The sequence below is a fragment of the Patagioenas fasciata genome, chromosome 17, assembly GCF_037038585.1.
Source record: "Patagioenas fasciata isolate bPatFas1 chromosome 17, bPatFas1.hap1, whole genome shotgun sequence".
In the NCBI taxonomy this organism is placed as follows: Eukaryota; Metazoa; Chordata; class Aves; order Columbiformes; family Columbidae; genus Patagioenas; species Patagioenas fasciata.
This window is the reverse complement of record NC_092536.1, coordinates 12,376,958-12,397,245: the sequence shown is the minus strand read 5'-3', so window position 1 is coordinate 12,397,245 and position 20,288 is coordinate 12,376,958. Positions and strand designations below refer to the sequence as shown.

At 54.1% G+C, this 20,288-nt stretch overlaps 2 protein-coding genes across 5 annotated transcripts in view; one reads left to right on the top strand and one right to left on the bottom strand.

Annotated features, from left to right (window-relative positions):
• The window catches only part of KSR2 (kinase suppressor of ras 2), an 86,485-nt gene that overhangs the window by 26,952 nt on the left and 39,245 nt on the right, over nt 1-20,288 (top strand). For 2 of the 4 annotated variants that reach the window (XM_065851900.2, XM_065851901.2), the window contains exons 5-11: nt 2,673-2,854; nt 12,292-12,361; nt 13,004-13,087; nt 15,754-15,821; nt 15,996-16,094; nt 17,344-17,462; nt 19,348-19,516. In XM_065851900.2, the coding sequence (XP_065707972.1) occupies nt 2,673-2,854; nt 12,292-12,361; nt 13,004-13,087; nt 15,754-15,821; nt 15,996-16,094; nt 17,344-17,462; nt 19,348-19,516 (791 nt within the window). The remainder of the gene's footprint in view (nt 1-2,672; nt 2,855-12,291; nt 12,362-13,003; nt 13,088-15,753; nt 15,822-15,995; nt 16,095-17,343; nt 17,463-19,347; nt 19,517-20,288) is intronic. The other 2 variants (XM_065851902.2, XM_065851903.2) reach the window with 1 other exon arrangement.
• RFC5 (replication factor C subunit 5) overlaps nt 1-20,288 on the bottom strand; it is a 96,996-nt gene that overhangs the window by 38,060 nt on the left and 38,648 nt on the right. The window lies entirely within an intron of this gene.

Below are 20,288 nucleotides of genomic sequence, written 5' to 3'. Positions count from 1 at the left end.
AGGCTGGGGGTGGTCAGGAGCTGTAGCCCCCTCTGCCCGTGGGATTTATGCCTTGATCTCCACTTATTGCTTGAAAAGTGAGAGATCTTTCACCCTGGGGTGCTGCAGTGCAAATGGGTGGATGCAGCAGGTTGGATCTCTGACCCCCCCATGGCATTAAGTCCCTTATGTGGTGCCTCATCCTGCACCCCTGCTCCGAAGCCCATGCAGCAAAGGTGGCATTTGACATTCTTTTTGCATAAGCAGCCCCAAACGGGGCTTGTTTTACACAACAGGTTTTCTCTGTGCCCTGCTGGCAACCAAGGTACCTGGTCCTCAAGTTGATGGCTGGGGCTACTTTGGGGTGGCCAAGAGAAGATCCCAGAGAAGCAGAGGAAGCGTGTCACCTCTTGGGATGTCTTTGCAGCTCGTTATTTGTGCCTTCTGCCACTTGCAGGACTTGTCCTTTTCCAGATTTTGGATTATTTAGTGTTTTTACCTTCTTTCGCGTTGCCTTTGCTGGAGGATGGGGCAGAGATTTGCTCCCTGGGTGCATCACCCAACTGTGCACGGTGCTGGGACACGCTCTGGCAGTTGGGGACAAAACCATGGGGAAGCCAGCAAGGGGACAGTCGTGTCCTCTACAACCCAGCCACATCTGCCCCTGCAGCTCCTCCTGGGCTCCCATGGATGCTGTGGCCTCATCCTGCTGGTCACCCATGGAGGGACAAGCTGCCATCTCAGTCTGTTCGAGCAGGACTCCGAGCTTGGAGGGCACAAAGTGCTTGTCACACCTGGGGAGGTGAAGGTGTAGGTTTCCTCTCAGCACCCCAGGGACACCTCGGGGGTCCCTAACAGCTGGGACACAGCTGTCCCCAATGTTGGGGTGCTTGCAGCAGGATACCTTGTCCCTATGACCCCGCTGCAGCAGGGAACTTGCCAGGGCAGAGGATGCTCCTGCTGCAGCATCCCACTTGTCTCCTTTGCTGTGGGGAGGCTTCGGTCCCTCCTCCCCCCGCTTTGGGACATGGAAAGGGGTCAAGGCCATGGGCAAACATGCAGCCGACCCTCACTGGTCACCCAGTTGGCTCATGCTGTTTGTGTGTATTTACCGCTTTTTTTTCTCCTGAAAAAACAAGGAGAGAAAAAAAACATCTCTCTGTCCAAAATCACTCATCCTTCCTCATAATGAGAGCTGTCACCAGCCCTGCTTGGCAAGGAAATGATGCTCGCGGTAAATATTTGGTCTGGAACTGATTTATGGGTGGAAAAAAAATGAGATTAGTGGCTAATCATTGCGTTGCAGGAAGCGTTTTGGGCCGAGTGCCGGGGCTGAGCGAGCGGGGAGCTGGGGCTGTGCCCGTGCTGGGGCTTCGGCAGAGACGTCACAGTTGTGCTGCTGGGTTGGGATCGAGCGGCAGTGATGGAAGTGTCCCCAGACCAGCTTTGGAGGTTTCTCCTCACCTTGGTGCTTGGCAGATTTGCGTTAGGGACATTAGGGACAGCTCAGGTTGCCCCTGGCAGGGTGTGACATGGTGACCATCACCCGCAGGGCTGCTGCTGCGTCGGACCCCCGTGGGCTCAGAGCCAGGACGGTTCTTTCATCGGACCTGGCTGGACGCATCACCCACCCCAGCACACTCAAAAAAGTCATTACAGGCACCCTAAGGGCGGCAGCAGCTTTTCCTGTGCGAGGAAACAATTAGCTTATTAATTTTCTCCTGCTCAGGCAGGCTGGGGAGCACAGTACAGTCATTTCCTATCGCCTGGCACGGCCAGATGCCCGGGGCGGTGGGAGGTGCACGGCCCCGGGGAGGATGCTCCGTGGTCCCCAGCACGTGTCCGAGCTCGGGTGCATCTCCGGCTGACATTACTGGAGCAATGGCAAGAAAGCAGAACCTGCTGCCTGTGGACAAGTGTGTAGGTGTTTGCAGGAAAGCAGCTGCTGGATGCAAAGAAAGTTTTGAGAGTGAGCAGTACCGGGGTTTGTGCTTTCCTGATTTCCACTGCATTGGGATTGCCCAGCTCTGGTTTGATTTTGGGGCTCTGGGTTTCCCTCCTGGGCTCAGCTGCTGTGGTTGTGGAGGTGCTGTGATTTGCTCCCTTCCCTCTCTGCTCCCACGTTGTGTTTTTTGCCTGATTATAACCATATGAGAAGGTACTGAAGGCAGCAAGTTGAGTTAAAGTCTCTAATTCAGGTGTGCATCAATGCTAATGGTATCACCTCTGAGAAAACTGTTTGCAGCTGTTCTTGAGCTGTGAGCTTGATGACTGTGTGTTGTCACATTGTCCACTCCATGCTCATATGGGTCTCTGCACCAAATCCTCCAAAAATGCTGAGCTGCCTTTCCCTGAGGCTGCTTTGGGGCAGGGCAGAGGATGCTCCTCTCCACCTCGCGCTGTTGCAACATGGCTCTTTTCAGCCAGGTTTTGCAGGAGGAAGAGCTCCCGAATGCAACACGCTCCTTAATGAAAACTGTCATTTTTGATGATGGGGAAGAACTGGAAGCTCTTGTAGGGAAATGGGTCTAATTCTCACATGAGCTCATGGGCGGCACAGCATCTCCCTGCGTGAGCAGCTGTCCCCATCGTGCCACCGGTCCCTGGGTACATCACTCCCTCCTCCCTGCCTGCAAGCAAATCCTCCCTAGATTTCTTGCCCTTCACTTTTCTCTCATTTTTCTTCCTCCCAGAGTCAAGAAGAAGAACAAGCCCTTGAACCTCAAGATCAACAACAGCGTGGGAAGTTGCGAGAACATCCCGGCGCAGCGCTCCCCGCTCCTCTCCGAGCGCTCCCTCCGCTCATTCTTCGTGGGGTACCCGCCGTTCCTCCCCTCCACACCCCCTGTCCACACTGAAGCCACCTTCTCAGCAAGTAGGTCCCAATGCCACCCCCAGGTCCCCTTTCCATGGGGTGGGTGACGGTTGATGCCTGAGCATTGATGGTCTGGGAGGGTGTTGGTCTCTGCTCCCCAGGAACAAGCGCCAGGAGCAGAGGAAACGGCCTCAAGTTGTGCCAGGGGAGGTTGAGGTTGGATGTGGGGACCAATTTCTTCCCCAAAGGGCTGTGGGGCATTGGAACAGGCTGCCCAGGGCAGTGCTGGAGTCACCATCCCTGGAGGGCTGGACAGACGGACATGAGGTTCTCAGGGTTAGTGCTAGAGCTAGGTTATGTTGGACTTGATGATCTTGAGGGTCTCTTCCAACCAAAATCATTCTATGATTCTATGAAATATGAGCCTGGAAAATTGAATACATATGTCTGTGTGTATATAAAACCACTGCCATATTGAATATTGATTTATGTAAACCGATATGCTCCAGTATCACAGTAACGGGTGCAGGAGGGTGGCTGCAGTCGTTTGGAAAAGCCACAAGCCTTCCCGTGCTGCCGGGGTTGGTGACACCAGCTGGTTGTCACTTGAGAATGACTTTTCCAAGGGCTCCTTTGTGAAATCAGCCATGGCTTTTTGGACCTCTCCTGCTTGCAGGGTTTTCAGCCTACATGGAGTCACGAGTGACACCGGCTCCGATGCTGACAGGTCTGGTGATCCCAGCAGCTGGGCCCTGTCCTGCCTGGGGCCGTTTGTCCTCATGCAGGAGATGCTGGAGGTGGGACACGATGGGTTTGGGCTGTCGAACTCACCCGAGGTGTTGGCAGAAGCAGCCTGACCCTTATTTCCCAGTCTCAGACCACGTGCCCCGATTAATTCTGCAGGAATTGAAGCTTTTACAAGCCAGGCGTGACTCTCAGCCTAAAAAAAACCCTCCCAGAAAATGTATGGCAGCTACTGGGAGAGATTTACATGCCAAGAGCTGTCGCAGGGAGGTTGAGCTCCCTTTGCCTCTTGTTGCTCAGCTAAAAACTTCCTCTGACTCCATATGCTGGCTTGTTTTCTGCCACCTTCCCCTCCCCAGACTTCTCCCTTCTCTTTACTTACCCAAAACGTGGTCTTTCCGACTCACTTTTGGTTCTTCTAGTCATTCCTATGGCTGGGCTCCTGGCTGGAGAAGGGGTTTGCAGGCAGCCCCCTCCCTGCCCACTCAGCCCCCCGGCACCGCCAGGTTCTGCTCCTCGCCATGGGAAGCAGCACTGAGATGGATTCACCAGCCGGGTACCAGTGCGATGGGGAAGATCCTTTGCCCTGCCTTCATCCCTCTCCAGGTCCTCTGAAAGGCAAAAAACCCCACAATTCTTGTCTTTACCAAGCATCCGCTATTTAGGATTATTGATTGTCATTGAGCCATTTCGTGGCATTCTTTTGCTCCCCTTCCATTGGCTTTGGGGACAGTGGGACCTGGCAGGAGATATTATTTCTAGAGATGTCCAACTCCCCGACCCCGGCAGAGCCAGATTTGCCTGGAACGAGGGGTATTTTTGCACCACTCTTCCCTCCCGCAGCATCAGCTGAGTTCAACTTGCAGCCCGGAACGATGGGGACCAGCGGACCAGAAACCAAGAAATAAAACCCGTTCTCAGCAACCCCCCGCCATGTCTCGTTGCATTAGGTTCTCCTCACGCATCAGCCTTGGATTACATCCCGTGGTGTGATAACCTGATGTAATGTGGCATCGCAGGAGCGCGATGCGATGAGAAGTGATGGGCCGTCAAGTGACTAACGCTGCTGGGGAGGCGTCTCATTTCCCTCGGCCCTCCAACCTTCTTGGCTGCTGCGAACGTTTGCTGGGCTTGATGTGATCCGTGGAGAGAGGGGCTTGCTTGTACCAGATCCCTGTTGAGAGGTTTTAGCGTCAGCGAAATCATTTGGTCCTTGCGGGATCAGCGTGTGTGCACTGAGCGACCCTCGCTCTTGGGAAGCTGTGGGGAAAACGTGATGCAAGGCAAAAAAGTCCCACTAGATCATACTGTTTCTCTCTCTCTTGTTTTTCTGCATTGTTTCTGTACTGGTGGCATGTCCTTGAGCTGCATTCTGGATTTCTCTCATCTTCCACATTGCTTTCTGGTTTGTGACCCTGGGAGATGAGCGGCTGCATCCTGCATGTGGCTGAGCCCTGTGGGAGAGGGATGGGGTTAATGGAGCTCAATGCCGAGTTTGTTACCTTGTGGAAAGTTCGTTACCTTATGCCAAGTGATACAGAGGAACGTTTATTAGTGTGATGGAGTAGATATCTCTACAGCTTTCCCTGTGCCCAGCGCTGGTGTTGTGGGACCTGAGTGGCTTCTCCCAGCTCCGACATGTGGTGCTTCAAATGTGTTTTTGGGTCCCCTGCTCTCATCTTGCTGCAGTTCTCACTGGTCCAAAGCACCAGGATTTGTTGGTACTATGAAAAATGCTGGTCATGGTTTGGGGGTCCCACGTCCTGGGGTGCTGCTGTTTCTCATTGTCTTCTAAGTGTGATGGATTTCCTATGTGCTACTGGATGAGCTCCATGGGGCTCACAGTGCCCACCCCGCATCCCAGGGACCTCCCTGTCCCCGTCCCCATCCTTGAGGCAAACTGTGGTTTGGCAGCTAAGTCACTTCTCCCCAGGAACAAGCGCCAGGAGCAGAGGAAACGGCCTCAAGTTGCACCAGGAGAGATTGAGGTTGGATGTTGGAACAATTTCTTCCCCAAAGGGCTGTGGGGCATTGGAACAGGCTGCCCAGGGCAGTGCTGGAGTCACCATCCCTGGAGGGTTGGACAGACGGACATGAGGTTCTCAGGCCATGGGGCAGTGCCAGGGGTGGGGGAACAGTTGGACTCGATGATCTTGAGGGGCTTTTCCAACCAACATAATTCTGTGATTCTAAGTTCTCCCCAATATCCCACCCCTATGACCATGGGTACCTAAACTTTTATGACCGAAAATACCTCTTCCCTTTTTCTCAGCACTGCAGCACCTGGTGCACTCTAGATTGATGTGGAATTACGTTCCTGAGCACTGAAACCACAAAATGTTGTTGCTGTCAGCTTGAGATGCAGGAGCAGAGCCCGGCGAGCCCTCGGCCACCCCCCTCTCTCCCGCTGTCTCTCCATGATCTCTTCTCAGCAGCCAGCGCGTCTTGCTGCTTGTGGCAGGAGCGTGTCCCCATCTGTGTCACCTCTGGTCCCGATCGGATGCGGGTTTGGATGCTTCTCTCTTATTTTTAACAGCCGGTTTGCCCTGATGGGAATAGATTTTCACAGACATGAAGCGGGGGCGCCCGGGCTGGCAGTGAGCTGCAGAAGGAGCCTCTGTCTCCTGCAGCACAGATCTTGCTGGAGGGGCAAAGTTCCCTTCACGCAGGGCCACGATCCCCGTGAATTTTGGTTTAGAATGGAATTTTTTCCTTAGCAGCCATTTGAGGGGGAGCAGAAGGGGGGAAATGAAGACTTTTGGGGTGCCCTTGAAGTCTGAAATATCCCAACCCTATGGTTGAGGAAGAGAAAATGTTTTGTCTCCATACAGGACCCTCTCACGGGGCATCTGGTCCCTCCTGGTGATCCAGCGACCACCAGAGATGTATTGTTACTTTGAAATAGGATTTAGAACTCAACACCCTATGACTAGTGCTAGTGGTACTTGATGATCTTGAAGGTCTCTTCCAACCAAAATGATTCTATGATTCTATGACTTGGCTACAAGCACCCAGAGATCAGGTTGGATCTTCTCGTTTTTATTGTCAAGGCTTATGGTCTAGTAGGTCCTGTTTGTGTCTTGGTTATCTGTGTGTCCTGGTGGCATCTGTCATTGCTCCTGGGCTGTGTCCTCTGCCTGTCCTCTCCCTTTTGCAAGGCCAGCCAAGGCACTGTCGCCCTGTGCGTCCACATCAGGTCACCTGCTCAGTGGTCTCCAGGATGGGCCAACAATGTTGTTTCCATCCTGGACTATTGAAAACCAAAGTGGATAGAAGGTAGGACAGAAAAGTCCATGTATGACTTTGCCAGGACAGAAAAATGAGCACCTGGGCAGGTGGCTGTGCAGGGAATGTCCTTGGTGCTGCCCATCCTCCAGGTGGCATCCAGCCCTGCGGAAGAGAAGGAGCAGCCAGTGCAACCCAACCCAAGACCTTGTGTGTACCAGGAGAGAAAAACCCATCATCTGTTCTCAGTGTTCCATGAACTGAAGTTCTGCTGGAGGCTTCTTTGTGCGGGGACATCGCTGAACACCTTCCTGCAGCACACAGCTTGCTGTGGCCTGAGAGCGAGACAGGAGCCGTGGAGCATCCCTTGGTACATGGAGTTATGAACAGTGACCTCTCAGAGCTTTTGTCTTGTCCCTCAAGAGTGCATCACGGCTGTTTTAATGTGGTCTCTGGTGATGTCCACCTCGCCTCTCCAGTCCCATACGTCAGCTCTCCTACGATTGCCTTTGATACTTCTCTGGCCATGTCCCTGGTGGGTCACATCTCCTGGATCCCAGTCCTGGCCTTGGCTCTTTGTGACCAAGGAATTTGTGGTTTATAGCATGGACTTTCTACTCCAATAAGCAGCCTGGCTATGGTGGCCTATGGTGGCCAAACTGGTGATGGCCAAGCAAGTGGCAAGTGCTGAGGTGCCACCAGAGCTCCTTGTGCTTCTCCAGCCCCTGAGCATCTGCAGAAGAGCCCTCAGAAGGGCTGACACTGGTAAGTGTGGCTGGAGGAGTGGTGTTCAAGGTGACATCCAGTGGATCAAGGAATCCAGGAGCCCTGAATCCAGGACCTGGCAGGACCTGAGAGCACGATGCCTGTGTTCAGGGTGCCATGGTGCATGTGCCATTCCCGTCCCCAGTGCTAGGGGTGGCTTTGTAGGGCAGAGACTTCTCTTAAACACTCTCCCAGCCCAAACCACCTTCAGCAGGGGACTTTCCAATCAGGACATCAGTTTTTTGTGACCATCAGTGGGTTTTCTCCTCCCACAACCTTCCCTGCTACCGACACAAGCCATGGTATGACACTCCAGAGCTGTGTTGGCAACCCAGGTGGGAGCTTCCCACAGCCACATCTGGCCACATCTGGCTGCCTCACCATTGGCAGTGGAGGGTTCTCCACCCCAGCAGTGCTGTGCAGAGCCGGGGAACACAGCTTTGTCTGGGTAAACCTAATGGACCCTGCAAGGCTGCGAATTGGAGAGGGGGGAAAAAAATCACAATGCGAGTATTTAAGCCAGCAAAGTGACTGAACGTGACATTTCGACTGGATAAATAGGATTGTCACGCTGCAAAGAGGAACTGCCAGGATTATAAAGTGACTCTCTTTTCTTACTAGAGAGACGCTCTGAGAAGAGCTTGGCCTCGTTCGGCTGCTCTGATGATCCCCTTGGCAAGGGCTGAGGTTTCCTTTCAACCTGCTCGATCATCCTTCTACCCCCAGCAGGGACACTGTGGGGATGTTGCTGGATTTGGACCTGGCTGTGATTTTCATGCAGAATATTTGCCATGTGCACTAGTGGAGGGGGCAGGTTGACCCTCTTTTTAGCTTGAATCTTGCATGGATTTTATATCCTGAGCAGGGAAAGCTGCTGGTGCTGCTTCTCCAAGCATTGGCGCAGCTCTATTTGGGGATCTCTCCCATCCTATTTTGGCCTTAAAACCAGCCAGAGCGAGGACCGAGGTGTCTTGTGGAGGGACTTTGCACCCTTGGGTGCCCCCTTTGCTGCAGAGCAGCTCCTCGGTGTGCTTGGCTCTCCGGTTGGGACCGTGTGGGCAGGAACCTCTGCCAGCATCCCCCGTCACCATCACCATATGTCAGGTTGGCCAGAGAGGTGGTGGATGAACCATCCCTGGAGACATCCCAGGCCAGGCTGGACGGGGCTCTGAGCAACCTGAGCTGGTGAAGATGTCCCTGCTCATGGCAGGGGGGAACTGGGGGAGCTGGGAAGGTCCTTGCAACCCAAATCCTGTGATTCTATGATATGTTCCCTGTGTTGTGATTTTTGCCTGGGGATGGGCTGATAGAGATACACTCAATGTTGGACCTGTCATGGTTGTCTTCTAGGTGGTTGTTGAACTGTTTTGAGAGGGAGCTGCACCCCAGTGTCTCTCCATAATCTCCCCAGGGGACTCAGCTGTCCCTGGGCCAGTGCTGGAGTTGTTTTGGTGGCTGCTTGGGGCAGACCTGGGTCTGTAGGACGTCTACAGACAAGTGCAAAGTCTCCTGGCCCTTCCTGGGCTTCGCGGTGATTCATCCCGGGACGCTTTCCAAGTTCACTTCCATCGATTTGATCCATCCCATTCATAATGCGAACATTGCCTGGCACTGTTCGTTGTAGTAGGAGGAGGAGGGTTTGTTTGTTGGGCTGTCACCGTGATGGATAATGTGTTCACACCAATTCCCTGGGCATCCAGAGAGGTGCCAGGAGATGAATAAAGGGGGATAATGTGGCAAAACATGGTTCCTATCAATGCAGTTCAGCCCGGTGAGGGTGCTGGGGCTCGCTGAGGGCATTGCCGCCCTCCTGTCTGCCCCCGGGGAGGGCAGAACCCCACAATAAATGAAATAAGGGAGCTCTGGCTGCGCCTCTCCAAGCAGGAGATGCCCAGACATCCCATCTCCTGGCCGGGGAGAGATGGACAAACATCCGCACCGGCAGCCGAGAGACACCGAGAGCTGTTGGGGTGGCAGCGGGGGCCAGGAGGGCGTCACGGCCGAGGCAGCATCCCGGTCCCCGTCACCTCCCAGGTGCGCGGGTGTCACTCAGGGCGCAGCGGCGGCTGTCACAGCTGCCTGTCAGCGCCGTGTCGGCTGTCAGCGACGCGCCGGAGGCGGCTGTCACCCCCCGCCCGGGCGGTGTCCCCCCGGCCTCGCTCTGCTCCCGGCACATCTGAGCCCGTCAAGCACTGTGTTGACTTGAGGATAAGCTGTGCCATGGAGCGGGAGCCGCGACCTTTACCGGCGGCGAGGGAAAGCGCGGGGGTTTTGGGGTGTCCGGGTGGAGGGGGATGTCCCCCAGCATCGGGGGGTTCTGTGCCGCTCTGCGAGGATTGATGTGCTGGGTGGTATTTAACAATATCATGATATTAGAGAGGAGGGTTTAGGCTTTTGGGGGCTGCTCCAGGTGATGGGGAGACAGGGAAGTGATGGGGGCTGCTGGGGGGTCCGCATTGGGCTGCTTGGTGGGTACCAGCTGCATCCTGCCCTGGGAAATCACACCCATGCCCATTAACCACCACCTCAGGGGAGGAGATGGGGAGGGGGAAATAATCCTGAAACTGCCCTCACACCCTTGTGTGACGGGAACGGTGGCTGAGAGTGCTGTGATTTTCAAGCCAGAAAGGAGATTGTTGGTGATAAATGTGTAAGTAATGACTGACACCCAGGCGGGGGGGGGTTGGGAGGCATCAATCACTGCGGTGTTCCAAAGCTCAGGGGGGGTCAACCCATATGTTTATATATATATATATATATATATTTTTTTTTTTTTTCTTGCAATTACCTCTAATTGTGACGATTTGGGGTTTTTGATGAGAATATTCCTTCTGGGATGCTGCACATCCACCTTCCCTTTGGGCATCACCCCCATTTAATATTGCGCAGGAAAAAAACATCTCATCTCATGTGTGCAGGTTAAAGGGGAGAATCCCCTATTAACTCCAGAGCCCCCCAAACCCTTGGGGCTGTTCCCCATGGCGGTGGGGGGGCCTTTCCCTGCCCTCCTGCCCCGCTTTGCTTGTTTTCCTTCCCGCAAACAGCAGGTCTATTGTTAAACGCCACGATCCTTCACGTCTCGCTCCCTCTAATGAACATAATTAGCCGTGAATCACGTAGGTCTCATTTTTGTTAGGAGGTTAAAATTCCCCGATATACTTTAATACATTTTTGCAGCGAGCACATTTAGAAAGTAATTAAAAGGCTCAGCTGGCTTTGCCTGCATCCCCTCTCCCCCTCCCTAGAATGGATTTAATTGAGGCCGGCTGAAAGTTAGTGGAAATAAATTGTGGCTGATAAAGCGGAGGTTGTGATTGAATTCTGGGCGAGGAGCTTGTTCTTGCCCGTGTGTTGAGTTCATCGAGGAGCGGTGTTGAGGGGTGGGGGGGAATTTATTAGTGTAATGTGATTTTACTGATGAGAAAATGATGTTTAGGGAGGAATAGTGCTTGTGTGTGAGGGTCCTGCTTGTAAGAGCATCATCTCTGGGGCTTGGGGACATCTCTGGGTGGCTGCAGATGTTGGGGCAGCGGGAAGGATGCTGGTCCAGGAGCCTGGGGTGGGTTATCTCAAGGACTGGTGAGGAACGTGTGTCCAAAATATTGGCACGATGCTGGTGTAAAACAGCCAACCTGGGGCTGGGGGCAGCAATTACCTTAATTGGCTTTGTAGCCCATCAACATCTTAATTGCTGGCTGTGCCCGGAGGTGCTCAGGACCAAGGTGGTGGAGTAAGAGAAGGAGCCCGCGCAGCTGCGGGTGGGAGGTGCTGGAGATGGATGTTTTTTCAGGTGCTCCCAAGGCTTTTAAGAAGCCCCGAGCCGCCCTGGCGCTGGACCATGTAAATGTAACCTTCAGAAAGAGCGCGCAATTAAAGCGCCCTGCCGCCCGCTATATTAAAGCGGGATATTAAAGCAAACAGCGGCTCTCCCTGCTCGCAGGGATCGTATCGAGAGCGTGTTTAGCCAGGGATTTGCTGGCGTTGGGAGCAAACGGCCGGGCTGGCAGCTGGGGCTGGGTCTTTGTGCCCGGGAAGCCTCTTGCATTGAAAAGTCAGTGTTTGAAGCCCTAGGCTGAGCATCCCAGGGGCAGAACCTGTCCCGTGACGGGAGGAGGATGAGGAGGGCCCCTGCCCTTGCTGAGGCTGAAGGGGGATGTGCAGTCCAAGCACAGCACTGGCATGGCTGTGCTGCTAATTACCTGCCTGCTCCAGCCGGCACTAATTAACTTACCTTTTCCCTTGGCCGGCCAAGGTCCCGTTACCCTTTCTCCCTCCTTTTCCCTCAGAAGGAGAGTGTCCAGGTTGCTTTTTACTCTGCTCTTGTATTTCAATACGAGTTAAATTACCTTCCCAGCAGCTGCCACTTGGCGTTTTGTTCAGCCGCAACCGCAAGACGTGATGTCTTATTAATAAACGACGCGGTTGCTGTTTTGGCTGCGCTTTGCCTTTCTTGTTCGGACACCGTGATAGCTTTGCAATCCTGCCCTATGTGTGGATGGGTGTAGCACCCGTGGGGTGGCTGCAGCACCTCCCACCCTGGCCCAAACTGGGTGCTGGGGGGTGCAATGAGTGGGCAGGACACCTGGGTTCCCTACAAAGCTTGAGGCATCTTGCTTTCCAGCAGGGTATCTCTATAGGGAAATGGTAGGCAAATCCTATGTTTTTGTGTGTGTGCATCCTCTGCTCCTCTCCCCAAAAGCCTGAACCTTCGCTTTTGCTTTTATTAGGCCTGATGGTTTTCCCTGTGTCTCCTCTCCCCGCAGATACGCTGTCAGTGCCTCGCTGGTCCCCGCAGATTCCCCGTCGAGATCTGGGAAACTCGATAAAACACAGGTACACTGAATTCTCCCCACTGCTGGGGATGAGCATCTCCCTCTGCATCTCCGGTCCCAGACAGGGGGCTCGGGACCACTCCCCCTATTCCCCATGATGGGCTGTGCTGTCCTGGAAGCCCGTTTAAATTCCATTTCGGTTCAGATTTGGTTTAGATAAGGCTCGAGCTGCTATCAATAAAAGCTCTATCTCATCCGTGACCCCACCAACCTTCAGCAAATTGCCAGTCTCCAGATTATTGCCCTCCCGTATCTCCCACAAAAGGAAGCACTAGAAATGGCTTCCACGCTACTATTCCATGGGGCAGCTGCTTCTCTGATGGGCTCAAACTCGGGTCCCCAGGGCAGGGAGATGTTTTGGGGGCTCTGGCTGCAGCCTGGGGTAGGTAAAACCAGGGAGCTGGTGGCTAATGCCCATCTTGGATGGCTTGGAGCAGGCTTTGCCCTTCTGGATAACTCAGATTTGCGCTTTGGCATCCCTAGAAGATGCCTTGACACCTGCCGCAGTGCTTGAGGGCAGCAAGGAGAGGAAAAGTGGGAGCTGGGTAGATAAGTGTGGCTGGGGAGAAGTTTCTGCAGGAGCAGGGGATGGGGCAGAGCAGCTGCTTCTGTTCCCAGCCGCTCTCTGTGATTCTCTCCGCAGGTTTTCCACCAAGTACTGGATGTCTCAGACCTGCACCGTCTGCGGGAAGGGAATGTTGTTCGGCTTAAAATGCAAAAACTGCAAGTACGTTGCGGTGCCCGAGCGGTTTGTGTTGTTCCTTAACGTTGTGAGGGGGATAACGAGGGGAGCTGAGCTCGGGCCTGGGGAGATGAACCAGCCTCGGAGGGAGCTTTAATGAGACATGAAATGGGGTGAAGAACATCGCAAAACAGGGCTGAGCTTGGGGCTGCGTGCTGGGGATGGGAGCAGGGTCCTTAGGGAAAATCCTGCTTGATCAAACCCCCCCAGCCTCCCGCTCGCTGCCCCCCTGCAGATGCCCATGTTGGAGGGTTCCGTGTGGAATTATCTGTGGGAGATGGGGATGGATGCGCTGGGCCGGGGGCTGAGCAACTGGGACGAGAGCATCGCATGTCTGGGTATCCGATAGGGTTTTTTCTCAGCTTTGGGCTACATCCTCTATTATTTTGCCATCAGCAAATGTCTCGTGGCTCTCGATTTCTCAGCAATGTTGTGGCACCAAGAAGCCAACTCACCCCACACTGCAGTGAAGCTGCGATGCAAAGGAGAGGGGCCGTGCTGGCCGTAAAATTGGGCAGAACTGGGAAAAGATAGCGAGGCAGAGGCTGGGGCCACTTATCCTGCTTTAAATCCGGCGCAGTCCCGGCTCTTAAACCGTATCGAGCAGCCATCAGCACTTAGTGAAGCTGCTTCTGGAGACACAATTGCCTTTCCAAGGGATGGGTGCTGGGAATACGCCAATCGGCCACCGGTAACCGCGTTAGCCGGAGCTATCGAGTGATAACGATTGCTGTTGCCGTTGATTAAATGCTGATGAGTTAGCAAATTGGGATTTAAACCTGGACGAGAAATGCCTGGCTACTGCGCGGTTGCTGCTGGTTTTCTGGAAGTGCTGTTATCAAATATATATATATTTTTAAAGCGGCAATTTGTGTTGCATTAAATGCTCAAGCAACTGGAGGCTTTGCTGCCCGTGATCCCTGCCCAGGGCTGGTACCCGAGCGGGAGGAGGGATGTGATGCTGGGACCTGCGATGCTCGTGCTGCCTGCAGTCGCTCAGAAAAGAGCAAACAAATCCCCCAGTTGTAAAAAGTTCAGGTGAACGCAGGGTATTTATGTTTGCCGGCTTTGCCGTAGCCGCCGGCTCCGGTGCTGCTTTCCCCAGGAACAGGAGGGGAACGAGCAGGTAAAACAAACAAACCTCCGATCCCCCCAAGCCTCGAATACCAAATTAATCTCTGCCTTTCCCTCTAGGAATGGCTTTGCAATAAAAGCTAACGTGCGCGGCTCCTGAATTTTCATTATTCAGCTCATTGACTTGTAGCTGCTGTCTTCTTCTTTTTTATTTTTCATCCTTTTACCCTTGTTTTTTTAAATCCTTTCCTCTTCGCTTTTTCCCCGCTTGGGTCTCCCTGCTCTGCTGGGGCGTGAGCTGGGACTCATTTCCATCCCTAATTAAGAAAGAATGGGAATGTTTTGGGGCACGGGAGCCTCCTTATGCCTATATGCATGACCCGGGGGTGAAGCCCAACACGGACTCCTTCCCCGGCTCCGCAAAATCAGGCAAAGCTCTGCAGAATATTCACCGTAGCTGTAAATGCTCTCATTTGTTAAATGTCCTGGTCATGAATCCAAAAGGGTACAGGGGCAGAGGTTCATCAGGAGCCAAAGGGGACAGCGCAGCCACTGCCCCTGAGTTTAATTAGATGTAATTAGTGCTGGATGGTGGTTGGGGGGAAGTGGCTTTCCCAGGCATGTGGGTGTCTGCTCCTTTTATTGTATTTTATTTTAGAGAGTTGAGAGAAGGGAACGGAGCTGGTGAGGGGCTGGAGCACAAGTGTGATGGGAGCGGCTGAGGGACCTGGGGGGTTCAGCTGGAGAACAGGAGCTGAGGGGAGACCTTCTGATCTCTGAACTGCCTGAAAGGAGCTTGGAGCCAGGGGGGTCGGGCTCTGCTCCCCAGGAACAAGCGCCAGGAGCAGAGGAAACGGCCTCAAGTTGCACCAGGGGAGGGTGAGGTTGGATGTGGGGAACAATTTCTTCCCCAAAGGGCTGTGGGGCATTGGAACAGGCTGCCCAGGGCAGTGCTGGAGTCACCATCCCTGGAGGGTTGGACAGACGGACATGAGGTTCTCAGGACATGGGGCAGTGCCAGGGGTGGGGGAATGGTTGGACTCGATGATCTCGAGGGGCTTTTCCATCCAGAATGGTTCTATGATTCTATGTCAGCCGAAGTCGGCAGAAATTACAGTTTTGGGCATCCTCAAGCTGGCTGGTGGGTGCCTGGTCCCTCACAGCTGGTGGACAAAGTGGGGGAGCCGGGCAGCCCCCCTTGGTTTGGGGGTTCCCACACCCACCCATGGGGACAGATGAATGACCTGCAGCCTCTGGGTCCTCTCAGCCACCAGTCCTGATCCTCCAGGACGTGCATCCTCACAGATCCCATCTGGGAAGATGCTCCTCATCTTCCTCATCCCTGTACTCACAGCCCGGGTGGGTTGGGAACTGAGGATCCTCCGAAGCACAAGCTGCAGAACCGCAGGGATGTGTGACAACCAAAATCATACATCAAGTCACCTTCCTGGGTGGAAAAAGGGTCCCCAGTCCCCAGCGATGCTCCCTGCCCTGAGCTGCATCCCTCTGCCGTACCGCGATGCTCCGCATCCCCTTCACCCTCGCTCCTCACCCCTTGTTTCTCTGTTCCTTGCCAGGCTCAAGTGCCACAACAAATGCACCAAAGAGGCCCCTCCGTGTCACCTGCTGATCATCCACCGTGGAGGTAAGGGCCTTCCTTCCCCCTTCTGCCTCCGTGGACGTTGCCACCAGGTAAAACTTTCAGCAGCCCCCCGGGGCGATTCGGGAGCCTGAACCCCTCGCTGGCGGGACCGGAGGCTCCCGAACCGCTTTTGGGCGCTCGGTGAAAATTTTACCCACCCGTTTTTTCCGCTTATAGGGAGACGAACCGTTCGGGGCGAGGCAGATTTGCATTGCAAACCACTTCCACCCACCCTTCCCCTGCCTCCTTTTCTTTTCAGATTCCCCACCGCACGGGGTAAGTGCTACAGGTTTTAGCCTTTTGCTACCATCCGAGAGCCAAATCTCGACCCGAAATCTCCCGTGGCGCTGTCGGTGCATGGGGGTCCCCGCCACGGGGATGCGGCCGTACCCCTGTGGATGCTCCTGGTCCTTTTGGAGCCGCCTTATCCCGCTCTCCTCCCGGGGAGCCCGTCCTAAAATCCGCAGAGGAGGGAGAACTTTGCACCAGGACCACGGGCGTCGCTTCCCACCTCTTTTCTTCCAGATTTTGGCCAGAGGACTGTGACCGCCTAAAGGAAATGCTTCCAATCACCCCAATCACCATTGCCTTGAATTTTGAGCTCTGAAGGCCATTACTCTGTGTTAAATACCACCAAAATCACACTCAGCGGTTTAATCCCAGGGAAATGCATTGCGCTGGTGGCATCTCACGGGGATGCTGTGGCTTGGAGGGGGACAATTTTGCAGCCCTCGCACTGTCCCCCGTACACTTGCTTGCAGCAAATTTGGGTAGAATGGGCTAAAGATCCCCCCGTCGTGCTCTGAACTGCTGCAAACCTCGAGCAAGAGGCAGGGAAAGCAGCATCCTGCACTGTGGGGCTCCCAGGATGGGGAGAAATTGAGGTTTATGGCCGAGGTCTGTGACGTTGTGGGACACGGAGCTGCCCGCTATGTGGGAGCAGGGGAGCAAGGAGCGGTGTGGCTTTGGGGTGGCCTCAGCATCCGTGAAAGAGGCCCTGCCACCAAAAGACAAAAAAAACTCTTAAATCCATTGCCTTGCAGCTGGCCTGTTCCTGCAGGCTGGTTTTCCCCCCAAAAAAAATCTCCCCACCAACAGCAGGATGCTCTGAGCTGACTCCTTCCTCTCACCCCCAAAAGCTGCAGCGAGGAAGAGGATGGTGCCTCCTCCTGATGCAGCTGCGTCCCCCCCGGTTTGTGGGGTGGCCACGGTGGCTGCTGAGCCTCCCTGAATTGTAGCCCCTTGGTCGGGGGGCTTTGCATCCCACCCCAGGGGGCTTTAAGCCCCCCAACATCCTGGGGGGGGGGGTTGGCTGCAGCCTGGGTGCAGGGGGGAGCCCCAGGTCTCGCTGCAGGAGCCAGGTGGCTTGAAGTACCAGGGGTTTTATTTGGAGAGCGATTCCAGAGCGGTTTGCAAGCGCAGCGTGACCCCAAATGCTCCTTCCAAGCTTTGATGTCTCTCCATCTCTCTCCCCCCACCCTCCACCCCCTTTTTCCCCCCCCACTCCTTTCCCTTCTTAATCCAGCAAGGTTAGTCCGGACAGAGTCGGTGCCCTGCGATATCAACAACCCCCTGCGGAAACCCCCCCGGTATTCGGACCTGCACGTCAGCCAGACGCTCCCCAAAACCAACAAACTCAACAAGGTGAGCGGCTCCCCCAGCCCTGGACACCCCCTTTGCACCCACCCCCTGGTCCTGCATCGCTGAAATATCTGCGACTTTTGCTGGTTCTTTGCATGAAGCTGCTCTTCTTATGGATGTTGGGGGCAAAGCTGGTGGTGTTTTCAAGTGTCACCCAAGTCGGGTCACTTGAGCTGCCCTTGGTTTCCCCACGGGGATGCTCCTTGCAGCACGTCCTTCAGGAACATCAATCCCGGCTTCTGGGTGGAGAGTAATTTCATAATAAAACAAGGAATGTAGAAGTAAAAGGGGCTGTGCCCTGACCTTGTGTTTGGAAGAGGGGACCGATGGGTTGTCCCCAGGATGGGGCATCTCCCAGCCCCTCACTGTGCAGGTGTCCCCATGGGTCTCCAGGCTTTGTAGGTGATGCCTGTATCACTGTGTGGGTAGGAGCTGCTTAAAAACCTGCTTGGGGGCTTAAATTAAAAACCCAATCTTGTGGACCGATGCTAATTCAAGGAGCAGAGTGAGGGGGAGTTTGTGGGATGAGATGCTGCAAACCCTTTGCCACTTGGGTTTCCCGACATAGGTTGCATCCTCTGAGGTTATTTCTTTTAAAAAATAAAATGGGATCAGTGCTTACAAAATACCCCATGTCCCACTGCTCTTGCTCCATCGTGGCTTCTTGATCTCCAGATCTAAGCTGAATTTGTGGTGGTTTGCAGTCTCTGCTACCACCTGAAGCTTCTGGAAATAATAAATTTATCGTTACAAATAAAACAAGCCCAGAATTTGATTGTGTCGCTGACAAAAGCCGGTGAAGCCAGACCTGACGGTGCACCTGGCTGCCTTGCTGCTGCCCGGCATTAATAGCAACAAAATGGCAAGGAATTATTTGGGATGGAATTGAGAGCCTGTTGCCTTCAGCGGAAAATTTCTCACAGGTGCCTGGAGCTGGTGCCACATGTGTATATATATATATGTGTATACATATATATATATATTTGGCTTTGACCTGAGCATTCCCATTCTAGTTAAAGTTTCCTCTATAAATGGTCTTTATGCAACAGGGCTCACTTCTTACTTTGATGTTTCTGAAAGCACTTCTCTAGAGATACCTTGTTCTCCGTGAATACCATTGAAATCTTATTGTTAGCGGCCTTCGGTGTTGGTTTACGAACAGATTTACCTAGCCAAGATTGCCATGTGTGTCAGGATGGTCTACAGATAATAAAATGTATGTGGGTTTCCTGGAAAGCCCAAATCATTTGAAAATTAATCAGTTTGGACAGAATAATCTGCTGAGGGAGGCTCATGCAGATTTTTCTAACCTTGGAGGGAAATGCCATGGGTGCATCTGTCTGGAGATGGCAGAGCTCAGTGCTACTGAGGGTCAGACCTTGTTAAGGGTCTGGGAAGGCTCCAGGGAGACCTTAGTGTGGCCTTTCAGCGCTTAAAAGAGGCCGATAAGAAAGATGGGGACAGACTTTTCAGCTGGGGCTGTTGTGATAGGACAAGGGGTGATGGTTTTAAACCAAAGGAGGGAGATTCAGGCCGGACATGAGGAAGAAATTGTTGTCCTGAGGGTGGTGAGAGCCTGGCCCAGGTTGGCCAGAGAGGTGGTGGCTGAACCATCCCTGGAGACATCCCAGGCCAGGCTGGACGGGGCTCTGAGCAACCTGAGCTGGTGAAGATGTCCCTGCTCATGGCAGGGGTGGCACTGGGGGAGCTGGGAAGGTCCCTTCAACACAAACTGTTTGGTGATTCTATGGAACTGTGGGGCTGGGATGACCTCTATAGCTCCTGCTTGTCACGCAGGGTCCTCTGCACTGGAGCACCTCGGGGTGGCCCTGGCCATCACTTCTTTCACCAGCTCCTCTCTTCTTCTCCCCATCCCCGTGTCCTGCAGGACCACATCCCAGTGCCCTACCAGCCAGACTCCAGCAGCAACCCCTCCTCCACCACCTCCTCCACCCCGTCCTCGCCGGCCCCGCCGCTGCCGCCCAGCGCGACGCCCCCGTCCCCGCTGCACCCGTCCCCGCAGTGCCCGCGCCAGCAGAAGCAGTTCAACTTGCCAGGTACCGTCGCCTCCCCACCCACCTCCGCGTCCGCCTGATGAGAGGGGCACGTGCCCCGGGGTGTCCTCAGAATGAGAATCCGCTCCTTCTGCTTGCCTTCCTGGATTTACACCGAGATGAGGAAAAACTGGAAGCAGAAATGAGCATCAAGGATGAGTTTTGAATGATTGAGGTTGGGAGGGAGCTTGGGAGTCTGTAGTCCTGCTTGAAGTAGGGTTAGAGCTCAAGGCTTGATCCAGTTTGGTGTTGAAAACCTCTGAGGGTGGAGCCAGCACAAGCCCTGTGGGCAATCTGCTGCACTTGAGGCTACAAAAACCTTTGCAGGCATGACTTCTCCATGGCGTGTGCCCACAGTGTTGCCTCAATAGCCAATGAGAAACAGGGTCTTACCCCTCTACAAGGGTAACTTGACTTGACTCCACTGTCTTTGGGGTAAAGGGCCTTCAACAAGCTATTTGGCAGCACTTGTGGGGTGACAGTGGGGAGTAGGTGACACTGGGGGTATCTCATGTATCTTGTCCCACTAAGTCTTGTCTGGGTCCCTGGGCCTCACCTGCTCCTGAAGCTCAGTCTCTCCAGCGATGGTGGAAGAGGCAATTTGGTCACAGTGGCTGCAGAACACAGGAGTTGCATTAAATGGCCAAAAAAGCTCCTCCTGGCCTGAGGACATGCTAATGGCTTTGGGTTGTCCATGGGGCCATGCTGCTGCTCCAGGGAAGGTCCCTTCCTGGAGATGAACATCTCAGCATCATTCCTGGAAGCATGGAGGGGC